Source organism: Cucurbita moschata, unplaced genomic scaffold (assembly GCF_002738365.1).
Source record: "Cucurbita moschata cultivar Rifu unplaced genomic scaffold, Cmos_1.0 Cmo_Scf00013, whole genome shotgun sequence".
In the NCBI taxonomy this organism is placed as follows: domain Eukaryota; kingdom Viridiplantae; phylum Streptophyta; class Magnoliopsida; order Cucurbitales; family Cucurbitaceae; genus Cucurbita; species Cucurbita moschata.
In genome coordinates this window covers 4,366,786-4,390,244 of record NW_019268529.1, presented here as the reverse complement: position 1 = coordinate 4,390,244, position 23,459 = coordinate 4,366,786, and the positions used below count along the sequence as shown (strand labels likewise).

At 37.0% G+C, this 23,459-nt stretch overlaps 6 protein-coding genes and 1 pseudogene across 6 annotated transcripts in view; 4 read left to right on the top strand and 3 right to left on the bottom strand.

Moving 5' to 3' along the window:
- The first annotated feature begins 2,679 nt into the window (after positions 1–2,679).
- Positions 2,680–6,324, top strand: LOC111451253 (growth hormone-regulated TBC protein 1-like). The gene is made up of 7 exons (XM_023091600.1): positions 2,680–3,733; positions 4,473–4,589; positions 4,955–5,133; positions 5,210–5,303; positions 5,431–5,508; positions 5,589–5,690; positions 5,873–6,324. Exons 1-7 carry the CDS (start codon positions 3,251–3,253, stop codon positions 6,035–6,037), a joined length of 1,218 nt encoding a protein of 405 aa, XP_022947368.1. The 5' UTR covers positions 2,680–3,250; the 3' UTR covers positions 6,038–6,324.
- A 189-nt stretch (positions 6,325–6,513) lies between these two features.
- LOC111451252 (BTB/POZ domain-containing protein At2g04740) lies at positions 6,514–9,673 on the top strand. Its single transcript, XM_023091599.1, has 5 exons — positions 6,514–7,288; positions 7,476–8,235; positions 8,820–8,856; positions 8,934–9,067; positions 9,182–9,673. The coding sequence occupies exons 1-5, from the start codon at positions 6,808–6,810 to the stop codon at positions 9,519–9,521; spliced, it is 1,752 nt and encodes a 583-aa protein (XP_022947367.1). The 5' UTR covers positions 6,514–6,807; the 3' UTR covers positions 9,522–9,673.
- Positions 9,530–10,209, bottom strand: LOC111451628 (annotated as a pseudogene).
- Positions 10,210–12,882: 2,673 nt separating this feature from the next.
- On the top strand, positions 12,883–13,752 carry LOC111451476 (enolase-phosphatase E1-like). The gene is made up of 2 exons (XM_023091916.1): positions 12,883–12,998; positions 13,068–13,752. The coding sequence occupies exons 1-2, from the start codon at positions 12,984–12,986 to the stop codon at positions 13,488–13,490; spliced, it is 438 nt and encodes a 145-aa protein (XP_022947684.1). The 5' UTR covers positions 12,883–12,983; the 3' UTR covers positions 13,491–13,752.
- A 957-nt stretch (positions 13,753–14,709) lies between these two features.
- LOC111451737 lies at positions 14,710–17,072 on the top strand. Its single transcript, XM_023092271.1, has 4 exons — positions 14,710–15,075; positions 15,260–15,341; positions 16,554–16,712; positions 16,811–17,072. The coding sequence occupies exons 1-4, from the start codon at positions 14,887–14,889 to the stop codon at positions 16,882–16,884; spliced, it is 504 nt and encodes a 167-aa protein (XP_022948039.1). The 5' UTR covers positions 14,710–14,886; the 3' UTR covers positions 16,885–17,072.
- A 996-nt stretch (positions 17,073–18,068) lies between these two features.
- LOC111451736 (F-box protein At3g07870-like) lies at positions 18,069–19,518 on the bottom strand. Its single transcript, XM_023092270.1, has one exon. It carries the CDS (start codon positions 19,434–19,436, stop codon positions 18,222–18,224), a length of 1,215 nt encoding a protein of 404 aa, XP_022948038.1. The 5' UTR covers positions 19,437–19,518; the 3' UTR covers positions 18,069–18,221.
- A 3,104-nt stretch (positions 19,519–22,622) lies between these two features.
- Positions 22,623–23,459, bottom strand: part of LOC111451738 (heterogeneous nuclear ribonucleoprotein 1-like) — a 5,894-nt gene continuing 5,057 nt past the window's right edge. Inside the window, exon 6 of the mRNA XM_023092272.1 lies at positions 22,623–22,879. The gene's annotated coding sequence lies outside the window, so the exon portion shown is untranslated. The remainder of the gene's footprint in view (positions 22,880–23,459) is intronic.

Below are 23,459 nucleotides of genomic sequence, written 5' to 3'. Positions count from 1 at the left end.
GTTCAAATTTTTGTTTTTAACATAATATTAATATCTATCTATTTATTTATTTAAAAGCTACCTTGAGAGAACAAATAATTGAAAAAATAATTACAAAAATTAAATAAAATTAATATATATATTTTGTATCACAAGTAAAAAAAAAAAAAAAATTAATATGAAAACACGAACGAACAAGCTTAATTTATAAATTTTGATTTATTTAAGTTTAATTTAAAGTTAATTGAGTTTTTCAAGTAATAAACTTATTTTAATCTCCCAAAGGGGAGGGCATGCAAATTCATTAATATTGTAATAAACTATATAGCCTTGCAGTGCGTGGTCCAAATTTATACGCCATGCGTTGCGCCCGAGGATCTTGTTGACTTTTACATTTTTATTTTCTTTATAATTTAAATATTATTATATTTTTTAAATTATTTTCCAATTAAAAAACTAAGAAACATAACAAAATATTTTAAAACATTTATTAATTGCCGGACGCAACGATATTAATTAGCAATAAAAGTTATTGTCGTGTGACTATGAATCATGTTTATTTTTTTTTATATATAATAAAGTTTATATGGGGAATCGGATTAATATTTTTTTTAATTGATTTATTCATTCTAGGTTTGATGCTAATTACCCTAGATAAATAGTAATTCATTAATTAAATGTCATAATTACAGGAATTAGGAGTAAATCATTATAGATTTTAATTATTAAGCTATTGTTATAATAATATGGGCTGTTTTATTTTTTAAATGACTATAAATTAAATGAAAATTAGTTATGAATTTATATAAATTATAAATAATTATTAAATGGAGAAATAAGAAAGGTGAAGATTACCAAACCGCCCTTAATTTTTGAGTGAAAATGAAGGGATTTGTCTTAAAGCCAAAACCAGCGATGTCAGTGGGATGTCTTCTGTTGTCGTTGATACACGTGTATCCGTTGTGTCCGTCGATTTTCGGGAAGTGATTTCAACGGTTCAGATTGAATTGTTGTTTGAGTGGGACCCACTAAATTAATCCGGCCCAACAGTTTGTGTTTGTTTTGTTTGAAAAGGGCCGGCCCATAATCCGGATCTTTACATCTGTCCAACTACCTTCCGGAATTTGTGAAGAGTGGGCCCCCATGGTCGCTGGTCCACCCAAAAAACATGACGTTGGCAAGCACACGTGTGAGACATTCCACCCTGGCATGCCCTCTGGGTTATGGACAAAGATGAGGGAAGTTCGCACGTGACACGGGTTTTTCGGGCCGGGTTAAGACACGGGTGGGGCCCACCTACCAGCGCATGGGCAGTTTGGTGATAAATCTCTTGTCCGAATGAAAAATACAATAAATTCACGTCCTAATAAAATAAAAATAAAGTTGATAATTATAAAAAATTATGAAATTTTAATCTCGCATATTTTTCTATTTAATAATTATGAGGTAAAAATTTAACGATCCATCGTTAAAATGGTAATTGATATTTTTGTCTATTAAATTATGTTTAAATTGAGAACGTGTTTGAATTTGGTACTCGTTTTATTGGCCTCCATGAACATATATTTTAAACAATATTAATTATGCAACTATTTATTATATTTATTGGTTGCACTTCTACGTCACTATGCCAACCAATTTTACTTAATGGAATTAATAAATAACCAAAAATAAATTATTGAAAAAAGCTGTCGATTTCCTTCTTCCACATTATAAAGTTCCGACATTTAAAAAATTTATAAACTTTATAAAATGTCATTTAAATCTAAAAATAAATATTTTAATTTTATGATTAACATATTTTTTTAATTTAAAAAGTATTTAGTATTGGATTAAAAAAATTATTTTCAACCCAATTATTATGGTAAATGAACACTATAATCTGATTCTTTTTTTTGTTAAAAAAAAAAAAACTACACTCTTATATTTCTATTGGTGGGAAAGAAAATAAAATAACTAGAAACATATGAAGTTGTTACATAGTTGTCGAGGATAATTTGGACATTTCACATATAGTAAGTTTCAAAATTTTACCAAATAAAAAAGCTAAATTAATAAAAATAGTCGTAAAATTTGTATTTTGTCTAAAAAAAATAATAAAATTTTTTAAAGTTTAAAAAATACCCATAAAAATTTAAAGATAACGTTAATATTCTTTACTTTTATTAAAAAGACAACCGTCTATTAACAGCTCATAGATTATCTTCAAACTTTTTAATGTTATTTTCGAGAGTTCAGGATTATTGGTTAAACGTGATACTAACGATAAATGCATTTTGGTTATATAAGTTAAAAGGGTATTTTGTTTTTATAGATAAAATCTAAAATTTAACTGTATTTTTATTAATTTGAAAAAAAACCTAATCCCATCGTGTCTGTCACTATAGCTGTCTCTATTTTTCAAAATAATCATTAAACTAGAAATCTTATCTTTTTCCATTCAGTTTAGAACGTTACATAAAAAAAAGAATTTAAAAAAACCATATTTTTCAATATTCTAATTCAGATTTTTTATTTTTTAAATAATATTCATGACCCCTTTGAACTTGGCTCGATTTGGACTTTTTCTTCAATTTTCTTGTTATTTTGTTTGATAAATATATATATATATATAAATTAATTCTTCCATTTTTCATCACAGGCTCAGCCCTATCCCGTGGCTTTGCTTCCATTTGTTCTTATTAGCTCTTATTTCCCCTAAAAATCCCGATTTTTGTGTGCCCAGCAACGGCTCAGCCCACCATTTTTTTTTTGTCTAAAATTCCAAAAAAGATATTTATTTTTTTTCACGTTTAATCTCGACCCTTTATCGCCTCTGCTATGATTCACATATAGAATCTCTGGTTTTATCTTCCTGCTTTCCCCTTTTACCTAAACCTTTTCTTCTGGTTGTCTCCGTTTCTAAATTCTTGTGGGAAGAATCAATTTCTTCTCATTTTTTCTAATGAAACACCCCACTACTTAGGCTGATTGTTGTTTGTAGATTTCTGTATTTACTTTCATGGCGGATTTGATGGCAATGGCGTGGAGGTTTTGGAGAACATTTCTTATTAGATAGCGTTTTTTTCTTCATCCAAGTCTTGGGATGATATCGATTTCTATGAAGATCAGGTGCGCAGCCTATTGAAGCTCCAAAATAGACCGATTCGTGGTTTGAGGCAGGTGGGGTTTCTTTATTTGACGAAATCATCTTACCCTCTTTGTATAAAATAACCTAAACCACCAAACCTCGCTCCCCCATTTTCTTGATCTATTGGAATAGCCCCAAGAAATGTTTGGGACTCAAAGCAAAAGAGATATTGCTCTTGAATTGCAAGCTCAGATTCCAGTTCTAAGGCCGAGCATCCATGCGAGGAGGGCGAATATCACAGTTAAGTTTCAAGATCTATATGGGTTCACAGTGGAAGGCAATGTGGATGATGTTAATGTGTTGAATGAAGTGAGGGAAAAGGTTAGGCAACAGGGTCGTGTTTGGTGGGCATTGGAGGCCAACAAAGGCGCTAATTGGTACTTGGAACCCTCTGTTTCTGAAGGGATTGCTCTCAAATCTTCTCTCAAATTGTCCACTCTTGCTAATGCCATCACTTTGAAGAAGTTGATTAGGAAGGGGATTCCTCCTGTTCTTCGCCCTAAGGTTTGGTTCTCCTTATCCGGAGCTGCAAAGAAGAAATCCACTGTTCCTGAGAGCTATTACAATGATTTGACCAAGGCTGTTGAAGGGAAAGTCACGCCTGCTACTAGGCAGATTGATCATGTAAGTTCTTTGCTTGATTTCCCTTCAAAGGGTATCTTTGTTGGTATGATCTCTTCACGATCCTTGATTTTGGATGACTATACACTTTTCAGCTACGATAGTTTCATAATCATCCTATTGATGGATTCCCACTAGGATTTTGTACACTTTGATATCATTTAGTTTCAAATCACATCGATTTAGCTTTACATATCAGAATCATTCTCAACGAGTCCATACGAAGTGATCCCAACGGATAAACACCAAAGGTCTTGAACGACTGATCCCGTAGAACAACTCAAAAGATAAAAAGAAGTATCGTTCATTTCTTCATGCTGTTCTTCTTTTGAGTAGCAGTGTATGTTAGGAAATGTTGTGAAGCTATTAATTCTTGAAGTAGTCAAGAGACCTCAATTATCATTATCTACTTATCAGGGATGAACTTTATGATTCAATAAATGATGCAGATGGGATCTGGTACCGATAATAAGTTCGAGTATCATAATATATAGATGATTATAAATTGAATGTTAGTTCTTGTTGTTGTTTGCTATTTTTGTTCTTTTCAGTTTTTAATTTGTTCTTGTAACCATAAGATGAATGCCCTCATTGTGATTTATCCATCCATTCATTCATCTATTATTTGAATACCTCATATGCAGATGGGACCTGGAATTTTCTCTCTTAATCTGGAGAATGATTGGATGTTCATTCTATTTGTTTTAACTTGTTCTATTGTTTTTTTGATCGATACGTGTAGGACTTGCCGCGTACTTTTCCTGGTCATGCATGGTTAGACACTCCAGAAGGTCATGCCGCTCTTCGACGTGTTCTTGTTGGGTATTCCTTCCGGGACTCGGATGTTGGATACTGTCAGGTGGGTTTGATTTTTCGTTCACTCTAACATAGCCATCTGCTCCGTAAGTTTACAGAAGTTTTTGATCGGTTTACCATATACCTGACATGTTTCAGTATTCGACATCCTTTCTTCTCGGTCTGATTGTTCTCTACTCCTGCATATTTGCATCGGCAATCATTTGAATCCTATCCTTAATTCATCTCTCTCTCGCTCGCTCGCTCTCTTCTTCTATCCTCTTCTTCCTCCCTTTTGTTTCTCTAAGAATATTGATTTAGAATACAAAAATGATTTACTAGTTATTACATAGTTTTGGTATTAATCTTTTTGTGGGCTGAACTGACCTGTAATTTAGAACACATGGAATTAATACGGTTTCGGTGCAGGGCTTAAACTATGTTGCTGCATTGTTATTGCTTGTGATGAAAACAGAAGAAGATGCTTTTTGGATGCTAGCTGTTCTCTTAGAAAATGTTTTAGTTAGTGACTGTTACACGACCAACTTGTCAGGATGTCATGTCGAGCAAAGGGTGTTCAAAGATTTACTTACCAAGAAGTGTCCCAGGTGCCTAGATTTGTTTTGAAGTTCATATTATTGTCTAGTTAGTACAAGCTATTTCTAAACTGGCATGTAAATGCAGGATAGCTGCCCATTTGGAAGCTTTGGATTTTGATGTCTCCCTTGTCGCCACGGAGTGGTTCCTCTGTCTTTTCTCGAAAAGCCTACCTTCTGAGGTAAGAACGATATCCGGGCACCTGCGTTTGAGCAAATGGAAGCTCTTCCTTATATATTGTTCATCTTTTTGTTATACATCTGTCTGTAAACTCTCTAAACCATGTTTTATTTCGGTCCCTTTCTCAGACGACTCTACGTGTTTGGGACGTCCTTTTCTACGAGGGGGCAAAAGTTTTGTTTCATGTGGCTTTGGCTATCTTTAAGGTAATTGCTTTGGCTAAGGCTATCGATGACTATATATCGTCCCGAGCTCTTTGTAATGACGTCTTGATCTGTGATTTCAGATGAAGGAAGACGAGTTACTCGTAACCCATCATGTGGGAGATGTGATTAATATTCTACAAAAAACTACACATTACCTATTTGATCCCGACGATCTATTGACGGTATGCATCCAAATATTCATCCATCTTTGACATTGTTTTACTCTATGCCTTCCCCATTGTAATCTAAGGCGATTTGAAGCTTCAACTGGCTGCGTGTTAGCTCTTGTTTCTTACCGAATCAAAGATCTCCGAATCATTTCACTCGACGGTTTAAACAAAGCGTTTGGATTGTGAACCTGCAGGTAGCATATGACAAGATTGGATCGATGACAACGAACACCATATCAAAGCAAAGGAAAAAGCAAGAACCAGCAGTTATGGCGGAGCTGGATCAGAGATTGAGACGACTAAATTCCCAAGTGAACGACAAAGAACATCATCCATTCCCTCCCGTCAAGTCGAGCTGATCGAACTATAAAATTATAGCTATATTTAATGGGAGAATACACGACTCCCCTGTCTGAGAGAGAGAGGAAGTTTTTTTTAAAAAAAAAAAAAGACAAAAAAAAAACAACATCAGAGCATCTGTTTTTTCTATGGTGTTTGTTTGTAGCTTTATAAATGTAAATTACAAAGAATTAATACTTTCTATATACTGTTAATTACACTGAAACAGAGAATTGTGGGTTCCCCATGCTCTGTAATTTCTGGTCTCATGTAATGAGTTATCTGTCAATGGAATCAGATTTGTTTCACGCCTCTGTTTTTCCTATTAGGGGATAACTTTTAGTGCAAGGGACGAATCATAGGCTTCCTCATTCAACATGATCATCAAAATAACTTAAACTGAGTGCAATTTCTGTCCAACAATCTGATGAAACTGAAGAAAAGATTAAAAGGGTACTCAAATATTAAGTAGAATATGCTAAAGAAAGTCCACACCAAGCCGTGTGATTTTAGTTATCCGTTCGAAAATCATGTCCACTGCCTTATTATACTGCTACCCCGTGGAGAAGAATCGAGTACTCTCTCTGTAATGGGTAAGTCTTGCGAATTGCGTTAAACCCCACAAACCCATATAAACGATTTGAAGTTCTTCGAATCTGAGCGCCGATATCTCGAGTACTCTCTGTGTAATGGGCAAGTCTTGCGGATTGCCTTAAACCCCAGAAACCCATAAGAACGATTTGGAGTTCTTCGAATCTGAGCGCTTGATTTCGGAGTTTCGGCTCATCCGATGCCTCCAAGGCGCAGCAATCCTTGGACTCTGGACCTCGACCCCGACCTTTACGGAATCGATCTCGACCCATCTGATTTTGGGTCATCTCTTCCCCTAAAAAAGGTCCCAAACGGTGATATCTTCTCTGCATCTCGAGCCGGAGATGTCGACCGCCTTCGCTACCTTCTCGAGTCCGGCGTCAATGTCAATGCGCGCGACCAGTGGGACTCTGTGGCGCTTTACTACGCGTGCTTGGCAGGGCACCTTGACGCTGCCAGAATGTTGCTTGAGAACGGCGCTATATGTTCGGAGCACACTTTTGATGGCGATAGGTGTCATTATGCTGCGCTTAATTTGAAGGTGCGGAAGCTTCTCAAGGCATTTGAAGCACGACCGCCGCCGCTTGGGCCATTGCAGGCTGCTTTGCGTGAAACTTTCTTGGGGTGTGGAGCTAATAGGGCGTATTTGAAGCAGGCCGAAAGCCTTCATCATCTTTCAGGTAAAGTTTTGGGTTCAAATCTCTTGATATTGTTTACTGCTATGATGTGTTTGGATTGTTTCCATTTCCTAATTGGCTATGATAGTTTATAGAATTGTATAAAAGATGAACAAGTTCTAGTTATCAGTGATGAATATCATATATTAGGCCACTGCAGAAGTTGTTCTTGACAATGCTCATATAACAGGCCTTCCATTCAACTCCGAATCGAATTACGAGTTCTTCCCGCCCGATGTTTCATTTGTCGTTCAAGGTAGGCCGATCGAAGCTCACCGAGTTATCCTAAGCGCTCGATCCACTTTCTTTAAGAGGAAGTTCGAAGCAGGTTGGAAAGATCGAAAGGAAGTTAGATTGTCAAAGGAAAGGCTGTCATATCCAGCTTTACATAGTCTCATTCACTTCTTTTACTCTGATAGACTCGAGATTGCGGTCGACGACATGGAAGACCTTATCAGAATTTGCAAAGTCTGCAAATGTGAATCCTTACTCACAATTCTTGAGAAAGAACTGGTTCATCAAAAGTATGCTCAGTACAAAGCTTTGGGCGACGTTGATAACTCGATGAAAAGGTTCATCTTACAGGGTGTTTCCCTTCCTGAAGACGATCGCCTTCCAGCAGCTTTACGACGGATGCTTCAGATCGCTTTAGCTAACTCTACTACGGATCATGGCCAAGACAATGATGCTAATGATTTAAGTTTACTTGCTAGTAAAATGCTGATCAATGATAACATGGATGATCTTGCAGATATTTGTATTCGAGTCGATAACAAGTTTTTCCGCTGTCACAAAGTTGTTTTAGCATCAAGGTCTGAGTATTTTAAGGCGAGAATATCCCGTATCAAGGATTTCGGTGAAGGAAAAGATGAACTTTCAGTTCATACTCTTCCGTTTATCGAAGAACACGATTTGAGCATGGAAGCATTCGAAAAAATGATCAAGTATATGTATGTTCCAATTCATCCCACCCTATTTAGATTACTGTGGTTGGAGATTGTCTATGCAGTCTTGGGAAGAATCCTTTTATAGTTCTTCAAAATTGTCTCGTCCATCTGTAACAGCCCAAGTCCACCGCTAGCAAATATTGTCCTCTTTGGACTTTTACTTCCGGGCTTCCTCTCAAGGTCTTTAAAACGCGTCTGCTAGGGAGAAGTTTCCAAACCCTTATCAAGAATGTTTCGTTCTCCTCCCCAACCGATATGGGATCTCACAATTTTAAGATAAAGTTTAAGTATTCATTTCCACATAAAATTGATTATGTTACGATGACGGTAGTGACTCTAGGTAGGTAGAAATCTAGGGTCGTTACAGTTGGATTGTGAGATCCCACATCAGTTAGGGAGGAGAACGACGCATTTTTTTATAAAGGTTTGGAAATCTCTCCCGAGCAGGTGCGTTTTAAAAACCTTGAGGGAAAGCCCAGAATAGAAAGCCCAAAGAAGACAATATCTGCTAGCGGGGCTTTGACTCGTCCATCAGTGTTAGATTTTTTCTTGCTTGCTGACACTGTTTTGGTTCTTGGATGGTTCAGGTACACAGATTGTTTGGAGGATATAGATCCTGATCAGGTAATTTATATGCTAATTAGAACTGCTTGCAAATTCTTGATGGTTCTACTTCTAAATTTTCGTTGTCGATCGAGTAGGCGGAAGAAATGTTCGATGCTGCTTCGAGATATCTTTTATTCCCTCTTAAGCGTGCTGTAGCCGATGCTTTGCTACCACAATTGGAAATGGTTTCTCCAGCAGAACTATGCCAATGGTTACTACTGTCTGACATGTATGTCAAAAATATCGATCCTCTACGAGTATTACGAGTATCTTTTTGATGTTTAAGTGACCCCATGAGGCAAGCTAATCTAAATTATGAAATCATTGCTCTTCTCCTTTCCAGGTATGGTGTTATCAAGATACGCGAGTATTGTTTGGATACAATAGCTTGCAATTTCGAGACATTCGCCGATACTCGAGAGTTCAGAGAGATGCTATGGACCCTTCCTCCACCATCTGGGGATTCCTCGCTCCGTACGACAGCTCCGAGCGCTCCAGGAGCTGCTGTTAATATCGATCAAGGCAACGTTCTTGATGATCTACGAGAAAAATGGCTTGAAGCTGAAGCTGCTGAGCTTGATAAGAGAGACGAAAGTGCTCTACTCTTCGATAAGCGTCTCGAGATGCTAATGCTCGTAGCAGAACGAGAAAATGAGACCGGTAACCATCCTACACCCATCTGAATTATACTTTCTAGTTTAGAATTGGAGAATTTTGTTGGGGTTTTTGTAACTTTAGTTGCTTGATCATTGAACCATAAGTTTGTTCTTAGGCGTTTCATTTTTTGTAATATATTACAACAGCCTGTGCTATAATAAATTTTTACTTGATCACTGAAGAAAACTTGTCTTAGGAACTGTAGTAAAACTACATCCTCTTTATCCTTCCTCACTAAAACAGGAGCTGCTAAAGCCAACTGACTCCGGAGGCCCCCTCGGCCAATCCTAAACGAAAAGGAGGGCGAATCTACCAATGATGGTGAAGCCTTCCCGTCGGTAGTATCGGCAGCAGGAGCGATGTCGGGCTCAGAACTGGAGATGGGGTGGGAGGGATATCAGAAAATTGCCTCTGGAAGTAGTACACGATCGAGTTGGTTAACGGCAACGGGATAGGTTGAAAGCATGCTGCTACTCACTTTCGTGTCGGTCCAGCCAGAGCTAATGTGCACGGTGCCGGATGCATCGGTCAAAATCTAACTGTACTGCTCACTAGCAAATGTAGTAATGGGGCTCTTTTGGGTAAGGTCGTTGAAATCAGCTAGAGTGTAGTAATGTGGTAAGCTATGAAAGAGCAGCAGTGACTTAAGCTGTTCCTTGGTTAAACTGGATGGAGAAGGTTTCCGAGTGATGAAAATGCACTATCCTTTGGTACAAATGGTTACTGTAGCTCAAAAAGGATAATATCTTCAAGCAGTGGGCTTGAACCATTACAAATGGTATCAGAATCAGACATTGCACGATGTGTCAGCGAGGAGGTTGAATTCCGAAGGGGAAGGACACAAGGAGGTGTGCCAGCAAGGACGTTGGGCCCCAAAGATGGTAGAATGTGAGATCTCACATCAGTTGGGGAGCCAGCAAGGATGTTGGGCCCCAAAGGGGGTGGAATGTGAGATCCCACGTCAGTTGGGGAGGAGAACTAAATATTCTTTATAAGGGTATGAAAATCTCTCCCTAACAGACACGTTTTAAAATCCTCGAAGGAAAGCCCGAAAGAGAAAACTAAAAGAGAATAATATCCGCTAGCAGTGGGGTTATTACAATTACTCCCTCTTCAGAATCGTTATGGAATGAAATGGGCCCGCTACAATAAACAAGTCAGCGAGATTAACATGCTCACAAACCGGTGCCGGTGTCGGAGGAGGCTTAGCAGCAATCCGAGTGAGCACACACCGATGAAGAGCAAAAGAGTAGTCAAAAACACGAAACAAGAAAACCACATAAAGTTTCATTTTTTGTTCTGTCATATCCCTGAAACGCACAAAAGCCATCGAATTAGTTCTAACTAGAAGAACCCCATTTCTAGATACACAAACCAAAGTTCATATATTCATAAAAATCGTTCCCAAATTCTTAGTGTAAACTCATAAGATAGAAACCCAATCGAGTTCTTATCACTAAGAGTACAGGTTTTTACTGTAGTCGTCGAGCTAACTTGTTTGGTAAAAGATATCATTTCGTTCATGTCATGACTCAACTAACACTCACATTAACCTCTATTCAATTAGCTCTAGGGGGAATGCTCTTTTGGCTGCCCTCCAGTTTCAACGACTCCATGATTAACCATGGTACGGTTAGGAACAAACCCAGGCTGATTCGAATCCAAATGATCCAATCAGAAGCACAGGGTGGCCTTGTCAGCAGTGACCATGTCTGCCACGTGTCGCGAGTTCATTTGGTGAAAGCTCCATATGTGGAAGGTGGGATCCACGTGGGTGGGCCAGCTCACCGCCCATTCCAAAAGCGATATAACCTCTTCCCAACTTTTTACACTCCTTTCGGGTTCATGGTCCCCACTCTCGTCCTCATAATCTTTAGGGATCATTTTTTTTCTACGTTAAAATAATTTTTATAATGTTCAAAATTATTTACAATAAATAAATAAATATATATATATATATATATATATATATATGTAACGAAAAAATAACTTAAAATTTATTCTTAATTATATATATATATATTTTTTTAAATATAACGAAAGTGATCTAATTATTATAACATATCATCACATTACTATCTTTATTTTGATTCTTTACGTGTGTTTGAGTAAATAATATTAATAGTTATTAAAGAAATAAAATTTTATTTATGATTGGTTTCAGTTCGGTATTTAAACGAGCTAGATTAAAATTTTATTATTATTATTATTATTATTTATGAAATGGTTATGGAAAGTTTTGGCCAATTTGAAGTATTGGTTGGGAGGTCGACATCGTCAAGTAGAAGAGGGATGGCTGCGTGCTTGGGTGGCTTCCACCTCACCCAATCACACTCATCATCCATAGACTTTTTTGCCATGTGGCGGCTAAGTGGGCCCCTTGTTTTCTATTCTCTTCATCATCCACCGTACATCACTAATCAACATCCAAAAAGTGGGTCCCTTCCTTTATGATGAGTCAATTTTCACACACCATTTCATATGCCACGTCAGTATTTCATGCGTTTCGTCGACGGAATTCCTTCTGCGTTGGCCTCCACCTCCTCGGGCCCACTTCCACGTCTGCCATCTCAATGATTTAAAATATATATATATATGTGAAATAATAAAATCAAAACTAATAAGTCTAGTTAAAAAAATTAAAATATTTCTGCAATTTCTAAGACAAAGAGTGGAAGAACCTGTTAGATGAACACGACTCTCCACAATGCTATGATATTGTCTACTTTGAGCATAAGCGCTCATGGTTTTGATTTGAGCTTCTCAAAAGGCCTCACACGAATGTAGATACCCATGATCATTTCCTAGATCAGTAGATGTGGTACTCTAATTATCCGACAGAACCAACCACAGTATGCCTCACTAAACAAATCATTCCTTGTAAGAATGTGGAAATATCTCTTTAACAAGTGAACCTTAAAATTGGGGGCTGATGACCATACGTAACGGGTCAAAGGGAAAAATATATTTCTAGCGACGAGGGTTGAGCTGTTGCAATAAAACATAAGGTAATGTGATGATGTCAAGCTGACAATAACGACGATTTGCTCATAAAAAAAAAACTGTGTTACATATAACTAAACTAATTGTTGTTCAATTTGTCAGTAATTTTAATGATACCACTATTTATGAGATTTTATTAAATCATAAACACTAAATTCGATTTTGATTAAAAATTACTCAATAATTGAGAGAGAATATGAAGCATAAATTATTAATGAGGTTTAGATGATTAAGGCAAATGAAGAGCTAATTAAGGGGATGATTGATTATAAACACACAATCTTTCACTTCAAGATGTTTAGCAATTTAAAGTAAATTATGTTGTTGATTTTCGTGAGAGGTAAACTGTCAAATCCCAATTGTGTTTTGATGTGTCCCCACATGAACACACTTTCAGTTCTATATATAATCCATGCTCCTTCATCATTCTTCCATCCCACCATTTCTTTCTCTTCTTCAATTTCTCTCTCTACTGCAATTTTACCATGGCCACTGCAGAGGTAAATTTTGGGTCCTGCTCTGTTTTTCATGTTTAATCAATCTTCTGCTGATACGAGGTTAATTTTCAGGTTGTAACACAGGAGGCAGCGCTCCAAGAAGAAGTAACAGAGGTGGAGGTACCACCGTTGAAGGTTGAAGAAGAGGCACCGGCGGAGGAGGTGGCAAAAGAAGAAGCGGCTGAAGTGGCTGAACCCCCTGTTGCAGTTGAGACCAAGGAAGTAGTAGCAGAGGAGGAAGAAGAAGAAGAGGCAAAGGAGGAGGTTGTGGAAGAGAAAAAAGAAGTAGAAGCAGCTGAAGTTGAGGCGGAAGAAAAAGAGGAAGCGGCAGCTGAGTCGGAGCCGGCGGTGGCGGCGGAGGAGGAGGAGGAGGAGGCCAAACCAGAGGCTGAGCCAGCGGCGGAAGAAGAGGCCGTTGAGGTGAAAGAGACGGCTGCAGAAGAAGCAGAGGAGAAACCGGCTGAAGAAGAACAGGCAGCTGAGAAGGCCGAGTGAAGTTGTGTAGAGTGTGTGTGTGTATGTCATGTTTAAGCGGTTGATTGAGTGGGGAAGGGAGTGAATAAGGCAAGAGGGTTATAGGGATTAGGGGAACTTGTCTTTCTTTATGTGGATGTTTGTTTGGAATGCAATATTTTTGCTTCTCATAATGTGTTTTGTGTACTTCATATAGCTTTGTGTAAGCTTTTAAGTGTCGGGTTAATATCGTGTTTGGCTTTACCGTTCTCGACGATTAAAAGAGCAAGCTCTTCTTTCAATATCTCGAACGTTAAGACTCTGAAGTCTGTGAACACTCGTTTCAGAAATTAAAGTAGTATTTTACTTTGAAACAGAATTAGCGTTCTAGGCTCTTTACAGGGGAGGTGGGGTACTTAGTCTAGTTCAGGATTCGAAATTGAAGTTTCTTGCATGAACCAATGTTTGGGCTGTTGGCCTACCAAGTACTTGTTTGATACTCCTGCTGCCCTCTTAGATTGGGGTAAAGAGCGGTAAGTGCGGTAGAGAGTGACAAAGGACTTGCTCGGCTGGAAATGACAAATTTTTTTAATAACCCATTTGAAAATGTGTTTCAAAGTTATAATTCTCGAATAAAGATTAAATGAGATCTTTTGAAAACAATTGAATACTTCGACCATAACGTAGAGAAAGACTTGAGTAGGTCTGTACAGACCATGAGATCCCTCATTAGTTGGGAAGGGGAACAAAACATTTCATGTAACGGCATGGAAACCTCTCCCTAGCAGACACATTTTGAAATCGTGAGGCTAACAACAATACATAATGGGTTAAAACGAACAATATCTGCTAGGGGTGCACTTGAGTTGTAGAGCCAAACATCAGGCGGCGTGCCAGTAAGAATGTTGGCCCCCAGGGGAGTAGATTGTGAGATCTCACATCCGTTAGAGAGGGGAACGAAACATTCCTTGTCAGTCTCACGATTTTTAAATGCATCTGATAGGTAGAGGTTTTTACATCCTTGCAAATAATATTTCATTTCCCTTTCCAACCAACATAAGATCTACTAGTGGTGAACTTAAACGTTACAAGTATGGTTAAATATACAAGTGAGAACTTACCCAAAAATACAATATATCAAATTTATGTCCTAATTAACTAAGAAGCCTATAATTACACTTTCAACCGACGGTCACATGGTCGTAGGCACACAGAACTATGACGGCGGCTAATTTTTGAGAGGAGGACATGCTCATCCACGTATTTCAACTAAATCAATCGGAACAACTGATTGGGCTGGGCCTGACATGGGGCTGCGAGGAGCCAATCCGACGATCAATTAGAAAACATTCGAACCATGGAGGAGACGAGAAATCTGGTTTCGTTTCTTTCCCGTCTGAATTCTGAGGTGCAGTGTAATTTCAATTGTTCTTAACAAATGGCCACTCTGTTTTCAAAATTGGCGGTGGTAAGAGGCGGAGATGGCGTGTACGTAGCGGCCGTGCCACTAAGAGCTACAAAGGGCCCAGCCCAACTCCTTGCTTCCGCTGCTTACTCTTTTAACATCTGGGATTTGCAGCATTTCATGGTTATCATCGCACCTTCTTCCCCAACTTCTCGTTCTCAGGTTTGTTTTATTAGATTATTCGTTATGCCTTCTGCACAAAGAACGATTTAGTTTGAAATTTGAATTACCCACCTCATAAAAGTGGTTTTCGAGACGGCTTGTGCAATTTCTTAGCTAATTTGTGTTGAGGGTGCTTTTATGGATGGATTGATTGGCGTTTCTTGATTGTTAGAGATGATTGCAGGCTTTGGTTTTTGATTTCCAACCTAAAGATCCGGAAGATATACAAGTTGCTCTGGCTGCTCTTTCTGGAAAAGCAGTACCAGGTCTGTTGTGCAATTGATTTTACTCTTAACTCATTGTCATAGGATAGTTTTCATTCTGATCCAAATGAAAATTATGGGGTTCAAATTATTGTTTGAACAATGTCCAAACTGATGAATGAATGCTTATTGCAGTTCAATGCTGTGAGAGATGTTTGAAACAGACTTATTTGCACTGTTTTTTGTGAAGTTTAATGTTACTTCAATTGGATGTTTGTTCATAAGTCTTTGATTTAGAAGGGCTAGTGAAGTTATTAAGTAACCAATGATTTGGGGAAAGAAAACAAACTAAAAGAAAGCTGCCAAAAGGTGGCATCATTGGTTTGAGTTTGCCACTTCTTGTGTTCATGCACGCTTCTACTCTAATAGCCCAAGTCCAAATGGTTCTTTTTGGACTTTCTCTCAAGGTTTTATAACGCGTATGCTAGGAAGAGGTTTCCACACTCTTATAAAGAATGTCTCGTTCTTCTATCCAACCGATGTGGGATCTCAAAATTCACTCCCCTTCAAGGCCCAACGTCCTTGTTGGCACTCATTCTCCTCTCCAATCGACCAATGTGGAATCTCACAGTTCTCTCCCCCGAACGTTGGGGATCTCATAATCCATCCCCCTTTGGGGCTCAACGTCCTCGACTCTCTCCAATTGACTAATATGGTATCTCACAATTCACCCCCCTTGGGGTCTTAGCATCCTCGTTGACACACCACTCAGTGTTTGGCTCTAATACCATTTGTAACAGCCCAAGCCCATCGCTAGCAAATACTGTTCGCTTTGGCTTGTTACGTATCGCCGTCAGCCTCCCGATTTCAAAACGCATCTGCTAGGGAGAGATTTCCACACCCTTATAAGATTCTTCGTTCCCCATCCAACCGATATGAGATCTCTTTTACTACTACACAACTGATTATCTCATTACTCCAATGTAACCGAACTTAAAAGCTCAGGCTCTAACTATTTTCTTTATTTGTTGTGTTATCTACTTTTTGCAAATATTTTCAAAACTCGAGCTCAGTTAAGAAGATGAAAATCATTGCAAAGAAGGGTGGGAAAACAAACACAATTTCAACAACTAAATGGTCATCAAATGGGCTTAGTATTTTTCATAACCATATTCTTGGAATTTTCTGTGGAGCATTCTTCTACTTATTTCTATCATGAGCAATGAACTGAAAATCAATTATCTGCACTGTAACAGTTTTATAACTTGGTGTTAGGAGTTGTTCGTGAAAGGAAGTTGTCGAGGCTGCCAAAATACAAATGTTCATATATTGGATCGTCGGAAGCAAACGCTGTAGAAGTTGCTCGTAAGTTCAACGAAAGTTGGGATACTAATTTGAAGATTGGCCATCATGACTGCAGAGACTACACAAATGGTAATACCAATTCCTTGTCTCAATCTTCCATCGTGTTGATTTCTTTCTCAGTCATCTTAAAATTGAAACTTGAACATTATATTTGTCTGGTTTGGAAGGCTTGGTTGAAGCTCTGCTTGGTGAAGAAAATGTGTTGGAGTACCTAAGACAGAATTCGTTTAGCATTGAATGATGTACAATTCATCAATCTGCACACTAGAATTTGTCATATAATAGCACTTGATCTACTCTGAATGGTTACTTTCTGTATTAAAAATAGTTGCCTTCTATCCAGTTTGCTCTGTGGCTGCTTGTAAATGTGGTGATGTAATTTGCAGAGAGAAAAATTTATCTCCACTGGTCTACCTGTTTACCATTTTTGTCCTGCTGTTTTCTTGTTTATTTATTTAAAACGATAAAGAAAATAGTGATGAAAGTCGGTGAAAGTCGATTTGTAACAGTCCAAGCCCATCGCTAACAGATATTGTCCTCTTTCGGCTTTCCCTTCTAGCCTTCCCCTCAAGGTTTTAAAACGCATATATTAGGGAGAGGTTTCCATATCCTTATAAGGAATCATCATTTCTCTCTCTAACTGATGGGGGATCTTATAATCCAACCCCCTTAGGGGCCAATGTCCTCGCTGGCACACCACCCAGTGACTGACTATAATACCACGTGTAACAGCCCAAGCCCACCCTAGAAAATATTGTCTTCATTGGGCTTTTCCTTTTAGGTTTCCCTTCATGGTTTTAAAACGCGTCTACTAGGGAGAAGTTTTCACACTCTTATAAGGAATGCATTGTTCCTCTCTCCAACCGATGTGGGATCTCATAATCCACCTCCTTTTAGGGGAAGCATCCTCGCTGGCACATTTCCCAGTGATTGACTCTGATACCACTTGTAACAGCCCAAGCCCATCGCTAGCAGATATTGTCCTCTTTGGACTTCCCCTCAAGGTTTTAAAACGCGTCTGCTAGGGAGAGGTTTCCACACCTTATAAGGAATGTTTCGTTCCCCTCTCCAACTAATATGGGATCTCACACGATCAAAGTAGAGGGACAGGTTCGAGCGAAAGAATCGACGAAATGTGAGTTGAGAGCTAGGAAGGAAGGGTTGAGCCTGACATGAATCTTGGGAGGGTCTAGAACTCATCTTATGCTAAGAAAAATGCTTGCCTTTGAAGTTTAGCTATGATTTCAAGAAGCATAACCCCCAAGTAAAGAGATTTTATATAAACAGTGAGAATTGATAAACTTGGGGCACTACCAAAACAAAGCTCTAATAATATATGTATAGGAACTATAATTTAAGGGGTAGTTTCATAGCTTTCTTTCCTTTCTTGTTTATTGTTAAGAAACGATAATCGACTCGAAACTCTTAGTATTAGCAACTTAATCACAATTGTCTATTAGATTTGTCTGCTTTGTTCTGCTTGTATTATACTACCATAAGCTACACAGAAGCAGAAGGGAAGATTGAAAAGATTTGAAGAAAACAATTAGTTTAATTCTAAATCATAATGGATATGTTTCAGAACATAGTATCGATCCGATTCAAGCTTCCGAAATGAACAACAGTTTGAAACCAATGGGGCATGCCTTCAAAAGCAACATCCTTGAATTTCCCAGTATTTGGATGGAAAAGAACCAGAGCTCTGTTTCTATACTCCAACAAAATCTCTCCGCTTTTCAAAATGCAGAGAACCCTCACAATTCTGCCTCGAAGCACGATCTTCGACACCTTAAACGGTATCTCTGCTTCTTGTTTAAGTGCTTTTGGCATGTATGTTCCAATGTTGAAACTTTTAACCCAAGATTCCTTCACGCCATACTCTTTCATGACCCAAATCTCCATTTTGCCGTAAGTGCAGTAGACAGCAGCAGAGAGACAGCCATTTAGAATCACTAAATGGTAATTGTTTCGACTTAAGCTGCCCAAATCCGGCTTGGGGATGTCAATGAATTGCTCTGTTTCTAAGTCGAATGAGACAATGGCGCGACCAAGATGGTGTCGTGGAGGCAGAGAAACCCAGTGGAGTCTGCCATTGACGACGGCTTGAGGCTGCCCTTGAGCTAGATGGTGGTAAAGTTTGCCGATGCTTCTCCAATTGGAACTTCCCAATGTGAAAATTTGAACTTCAGAGTGGCTAAAGCGTCTCTGTATACGGCGAAAGCCTCTGGCATAAACAATGGTAAGCACTTTGAACTGTTTAGTTTGTGGGTGAAATCCAACGCCACAAACCACATCCGGATTCGAAAATTCCTTGGTTTTGGGGAGTTGTAAGTAATCTCTAGTAAAGGGGTTGTAAATAAAGAGCTTGTCATTGTAAAGAGAATCAGATAAACAGAGGAAGCCATGACATGAACCGACCACATCGTACTCGGACATTGTAGCTGAAAAAGGAGTGAAAATCCTCTTCACTGACAATTTATCGTCTCTGAAATCAGGTAAATCAACGAAATAGAGCTGATTTCTGATGGGGTAATCACAGTGGAAGATTAAGCAACGAAAGTTATGATGATCATCGACAGAGTTGTGCAGGTCAAGAACTTGTGGGTGTTGAGCTAAAAGCCGCCATGACCTGCAAACGTATCTGAACTGAATCAGAGATGAAATGGGTAGGCGAGAAAGGATGCTGAGAAGAACATCGTGAGGAAGATCATCCATTTGGTGAGGTTGTTGTTGAAGATTGAGCTTCTTGTTGTGGAGAAGACGAAGAACAGGGTTTGAGGCCATGATCGACATGGTAAAGGCAAAAGGAATAACAGAGGGGGTGAAACTACAAGGATTGAAGGAAAAAGCAAAGAAAAAAAAGGGGAGAGGAGAGAGATGGATGATCAACAAAGTGGACTTTGGTGAAATCAAACCAATAATCAAATGGAGACGGAAGTTACAAGGAACGAGTGTTCTTCTCGCTCGTGGGATCCACTTTTTTGTGTATATTCTTTGCATCCCATCGTCTCACGATCATAAAAACTCCATCAACTCAATCCATCTCGTACTAATGAACTTATTTATATTGGGTTAAATTTAAATAAATGAAAATTTTATGAATTGAGTTAATTTTTTTTAAAAAATACATTTTTGTTTATAATATAATATATATATATACACACACATCATATTTTTATTATTATTTATTCTTCCCCTACTTTTTAAAATAATTTTTAATTATTTTAAAGAATTTTTTAAAAAATATATATTGAAATTGAGCCAAAAATCTTAATTAAATATTCTATTTTATTATTTATTTATTTATTTATTATGGGTGATACTTTTTTCCAATTGGCGATTTAAAAAAAAAGGAGAGAGATTGTCTAGCTTAATCTGAGCCGTTGATTAGATTAAACGTGGACCAATTCCAACTTGATAAGATATTAGGGTTTCATGCCTCAGCTTACCCAATGTGAGACAGCCACGTCATCACCCATTACGTGATCGATGAAAGCACGCCTTCAATTTTATAACAACCAAATAATTTTTTTAATATAAATTAGAAATATGGAGAAAATATTAACAAAACTGTAATAATAAAAATATTTAAATGATAAATAAGCGTTTAATTCTTTTTAAATGATTTGAAATTCATAATCATATTTTAGTTATGTGTTATTATAAAAATGTTATTTATTTCTTATATTGTTTTAAATTTAAAAAATGTAAAAATATTGATGAAAATGTCGACCCAGATTTAAAGTATTAAATAATTCTTTAGGAAATTTTTAAAAATTGCGGTGAGTTTGGTTAGTTGAATGTCAACATCGGCATGATGTGAGTTTACCTACATAAAGAAGCTACAGGAAATATTAGTATATAAGAACTTAGAAAGTAAATTGCAGTTTTCTCCGATATTATGGAGTTAACTAATAAAATTAAATTTTTGGTTCTAGCGGTTTGGTTTGGTTATGAATTTACACCAAATACCATTGTATGTCACTCACTACTCCAACACTATCGGTTCGTTCTTTTTTTTTTCTTTTTCTTTTAATTTCTTGATTTTATAAAAGCAATAGGGAGACTTGACTTCGAGGCCTGACTTCCTATTGATTAACTAATAATTATCATAATTATTTTAAAAAATTATATGTATCTATATTAAGTGTTATTTAATAACTAAAATTTTATAAAATTCAAATGGAAAACATTTATAAATCACGGTCCATCACTAACTCTATATATATACACGTTAAAACATTCTTTCGTAATCATATTTTTTGGTTGGATAGTCGGATCAGCAAACCAAACCGATTTTTTTATGTTTAAAAAATTCAATCAAACTTAAATCGAAAAGAAAACCTAATCCAACCCGACCTTCATATTTAGGCAGGATAGTTGGATTATTTAGAGCATGTTCACAATGAAAATACTACCAAATCAATTACCCATCTACGCTGCAAACCACCACTACCATAACGAGAATAGGTTTGGTTTGATTTTTACCGTCGAGAATATGATAGTCTCGTTATAGATCCAATTTTTATTCTAAAAAATTCACCACTATATTAAGACTAACCTAATCCACCACTACCATAACAAGAATAGGATAGTTGAATTTTTATTCTCGTCCATGGTGTCACCTCTGGTGGCATCTGATTCTCTGTTAACCATCGATGACATACATTATGTCATATTGATGTAGAAGTAGAACGAAACGCTCCCCGCGAGAAAATGTAAAGATCAAAACTTTATCTTTTTATTAATGCAAAACAAATAATTCCAAAAGATGGAATTGATAGTGACAGTGAGAATAAAGTGGGTTTTCTTTCTTTTTCTTTTTCTTTTTCTTTTTCTTTTTCTTTTTCTTATATAAATATATATTTTCTTCCAATGAATTAAGGATAGAATGAAAAGCTGTGTTATGATTTTAATGCATCTAATTATTATAAGTTGATGTAGATGATGCATTTGACTATGACCACTAATAATTAAATTTTAATTCATGTATTTATATATTTTTTTAATCTAAAAATCTAATTCTCGAACAAAGTTTTGTCTTAATGTCTACAAAAATAAATTAGAATGATAGCGAGAATAAAAATTGAAATAGAAAACAAAAATAATATGTAATCTACGATATAATTGATGGGCACGCAACATCTAAGTAAATGAAAATTGATATTACATTAAGTGTAATCCGTCAATAAATTGTTTTAAAAAATAGTAAATGAAATAAATAACAATTAGTAAATGAAATTCATATAAATCAAAAAAAGAAAAAAAAAGTTTAATCGGGAAAATATGGCTATATAGCATTAATTTGGGCCATATTTGCTTACAGGCCCATTAAAGCCGTATTGGGCTTTCTATATTGAAGCAAGAACAGCCCAATACTTTGTAAGCCCATCTAAGTCCGTCGAAGATAAAGTTGGACGTATTTGTTGAAAATGCGTTCGAATCCTATCTTTCACATTAGAACACAATTTTCTCTGTTTTTTTTTTTTGTCTGTCTAATTTTTAACAACAATTTTCTCACAAACCAAAAGTTAAATCATAAATATCAAAATCAAAACCAAAGTCCAAAGAAATATCATCTTCGATCATACTAAGAACGGATCATAATAACAAACCAATAGTAACTACAGTCTACCAATAGTAACTATAGTTTGATAATGTCGATCCTCAAAATAATGTTCCAACTTCTCAACGTGCCTCCCCTTCTCCTTTTGTATATTAAATCCAAACATATCAACTAACATTCAACTACATACAATTATTATCTTGATTGAAAGTAGTAATTTTAAACACCGGGTAACGAAGGAAGGAGGTGAATGAGGCATAGATAAACAATTTTCATCGATATTAACGAGAACTAAACAATATTTTTAAAACTATACCTCATTAAAGTCACATCAATCAAACTAAGAAATGTAGAACTTTTGCTTGAAAAAAAAAAAAAGTTCTAACATGCCCTTTTTCTTTATTTTTTTATTATTTTTTTCCTTTTTCCTTTCACTTTTTACTCTCAATTTCCAAAGGAAGAAGCATAAAAGAATCAGATGTAAAGCAATTTAGAGAGAGAAGCAAACAAGGCTCGGTTTCAGCTGTCAAATGTGTTCATGTTCTTCACAAACAGTGTTCCTTAATGGGATTCACCTGGGAAGCCAGAGAGTGATGAGGCTGCCCCCATTTTCCTCTTCACAGCCCCATTTTCAATGCCAGCAGACATGTCCTAGTGCATGACACAATACCTATTCCAAGCCACACCGCATGCTCAGCAGATTCCAAAAGACATATCAGAAAGTTAGAACACAAAAGGAACCCCACAAAACAGGGCACTCAGATGAGAAGAATCTGAGATTGTTCCTGTTCCACCTTTCATAAATCATCAACATTCAGAGCAGCAGAAACTAAAATCATCAACATTTCAAGTCGGTTAAGACGACGAATTTGTGGTTATAATAGGGAGCCGAGATGGATATCCCTTGAATGTTTTTTCTTTCACACAAACAGTTCAAGAAAAAGAGGAACTCTGATACAATCTGTTCACAAACAAACCAAAATGATGGAACAAAGAGCATTCCTCAACAAAGCTCACAACTTTGCCTAAGGCGTTACTGCTACAATTATGATGAACTTGACCTTGAAAATAAAAAAGGGTGACCTTAATTAAAGGGTAAAAGAAAAAGGCTTAGTCTATCATATTTTGTGGATGCCCACCTCACTGAAGATGCATGATGATGATACATATTTTGCTATACTGCCGCAATCTGATTTTACATCTCACTCATATATAAGAGGAAAAACACAAAAAAAAAAAAAAAAAAAAAA

Bases quoted from the DNA above. Each gene is read 5' to 3' on its own strand.
- LOC111451736 (XM_023092270.1), bottom strand. From the start codon at position 19,436: ATGTCGATCATGGCCTCAAACCCTGTTCTTCGTCTTCTCCACAACAAG.
- LOC111451252 (XM_023091599.1), top strand. From the start codon at position 6,808: ATGCCTCCAAGGCGCAGCAATCCTTGGACTCTGGACCTCGACCCCGAC. The intron at 8,236-8,819 runs GTATGTTCCAAT...TGGATGGTTCAG, and splicing joins GAAAAAATGATCAAGTATAT to GTACACAGATTGTTTGGAGG. The intron at 9,068-9,181 runs GTATGTCAAAAA...TCTCCTTTCCAG, and splicing joins TGGTTACTACTGTCTGACAT to GTATGGTGTTATCAAGATAC.
- LOC111451737 (XM_023092271.1), top strand. From the start codon at position 14,887: ATGGCCACTCTGTTTTCAAAATTGGCGGTGGTAAGAGGCGGAGATGGC. The intron at 15,342-16,553 runs GTCTGTTGTGCA...ACTTGGTGTTAG, and splicing joins TTCTGGAAAAGCAGTACCAG to GAGTTGTTCGTGAAAGGAAG. The intron at 16,713-16,810 runs GTAATACCAATT...CTGGTTTGGAAG, and splicing joins CTGCAGAGACTACACAAATG to GCTTGGTTGAAGCTCTGCTT.
- LOC111451253 (XM_023091600.1), top strand. From the start codon at position 3,251: ATGTTTGGGACTCAAAGCAAAAGAGATATTGCTCTTGAATTGCAAGCT. The intron at 3,734-4,472 runs GTAAGTTCTTTG...CGATACGTGTAG, and splicing joins CTACTAGGCAGATTGATCAT to GACTTGCCGCGTACTTTTCC. The intron at 4,590-4,954 runs GTGGGTTTGATT...GTTTCGGTGCAG, and splicing joins CGGATGTTGGATACTGTCAG to GGCTTAAACTATGTTGCTGC.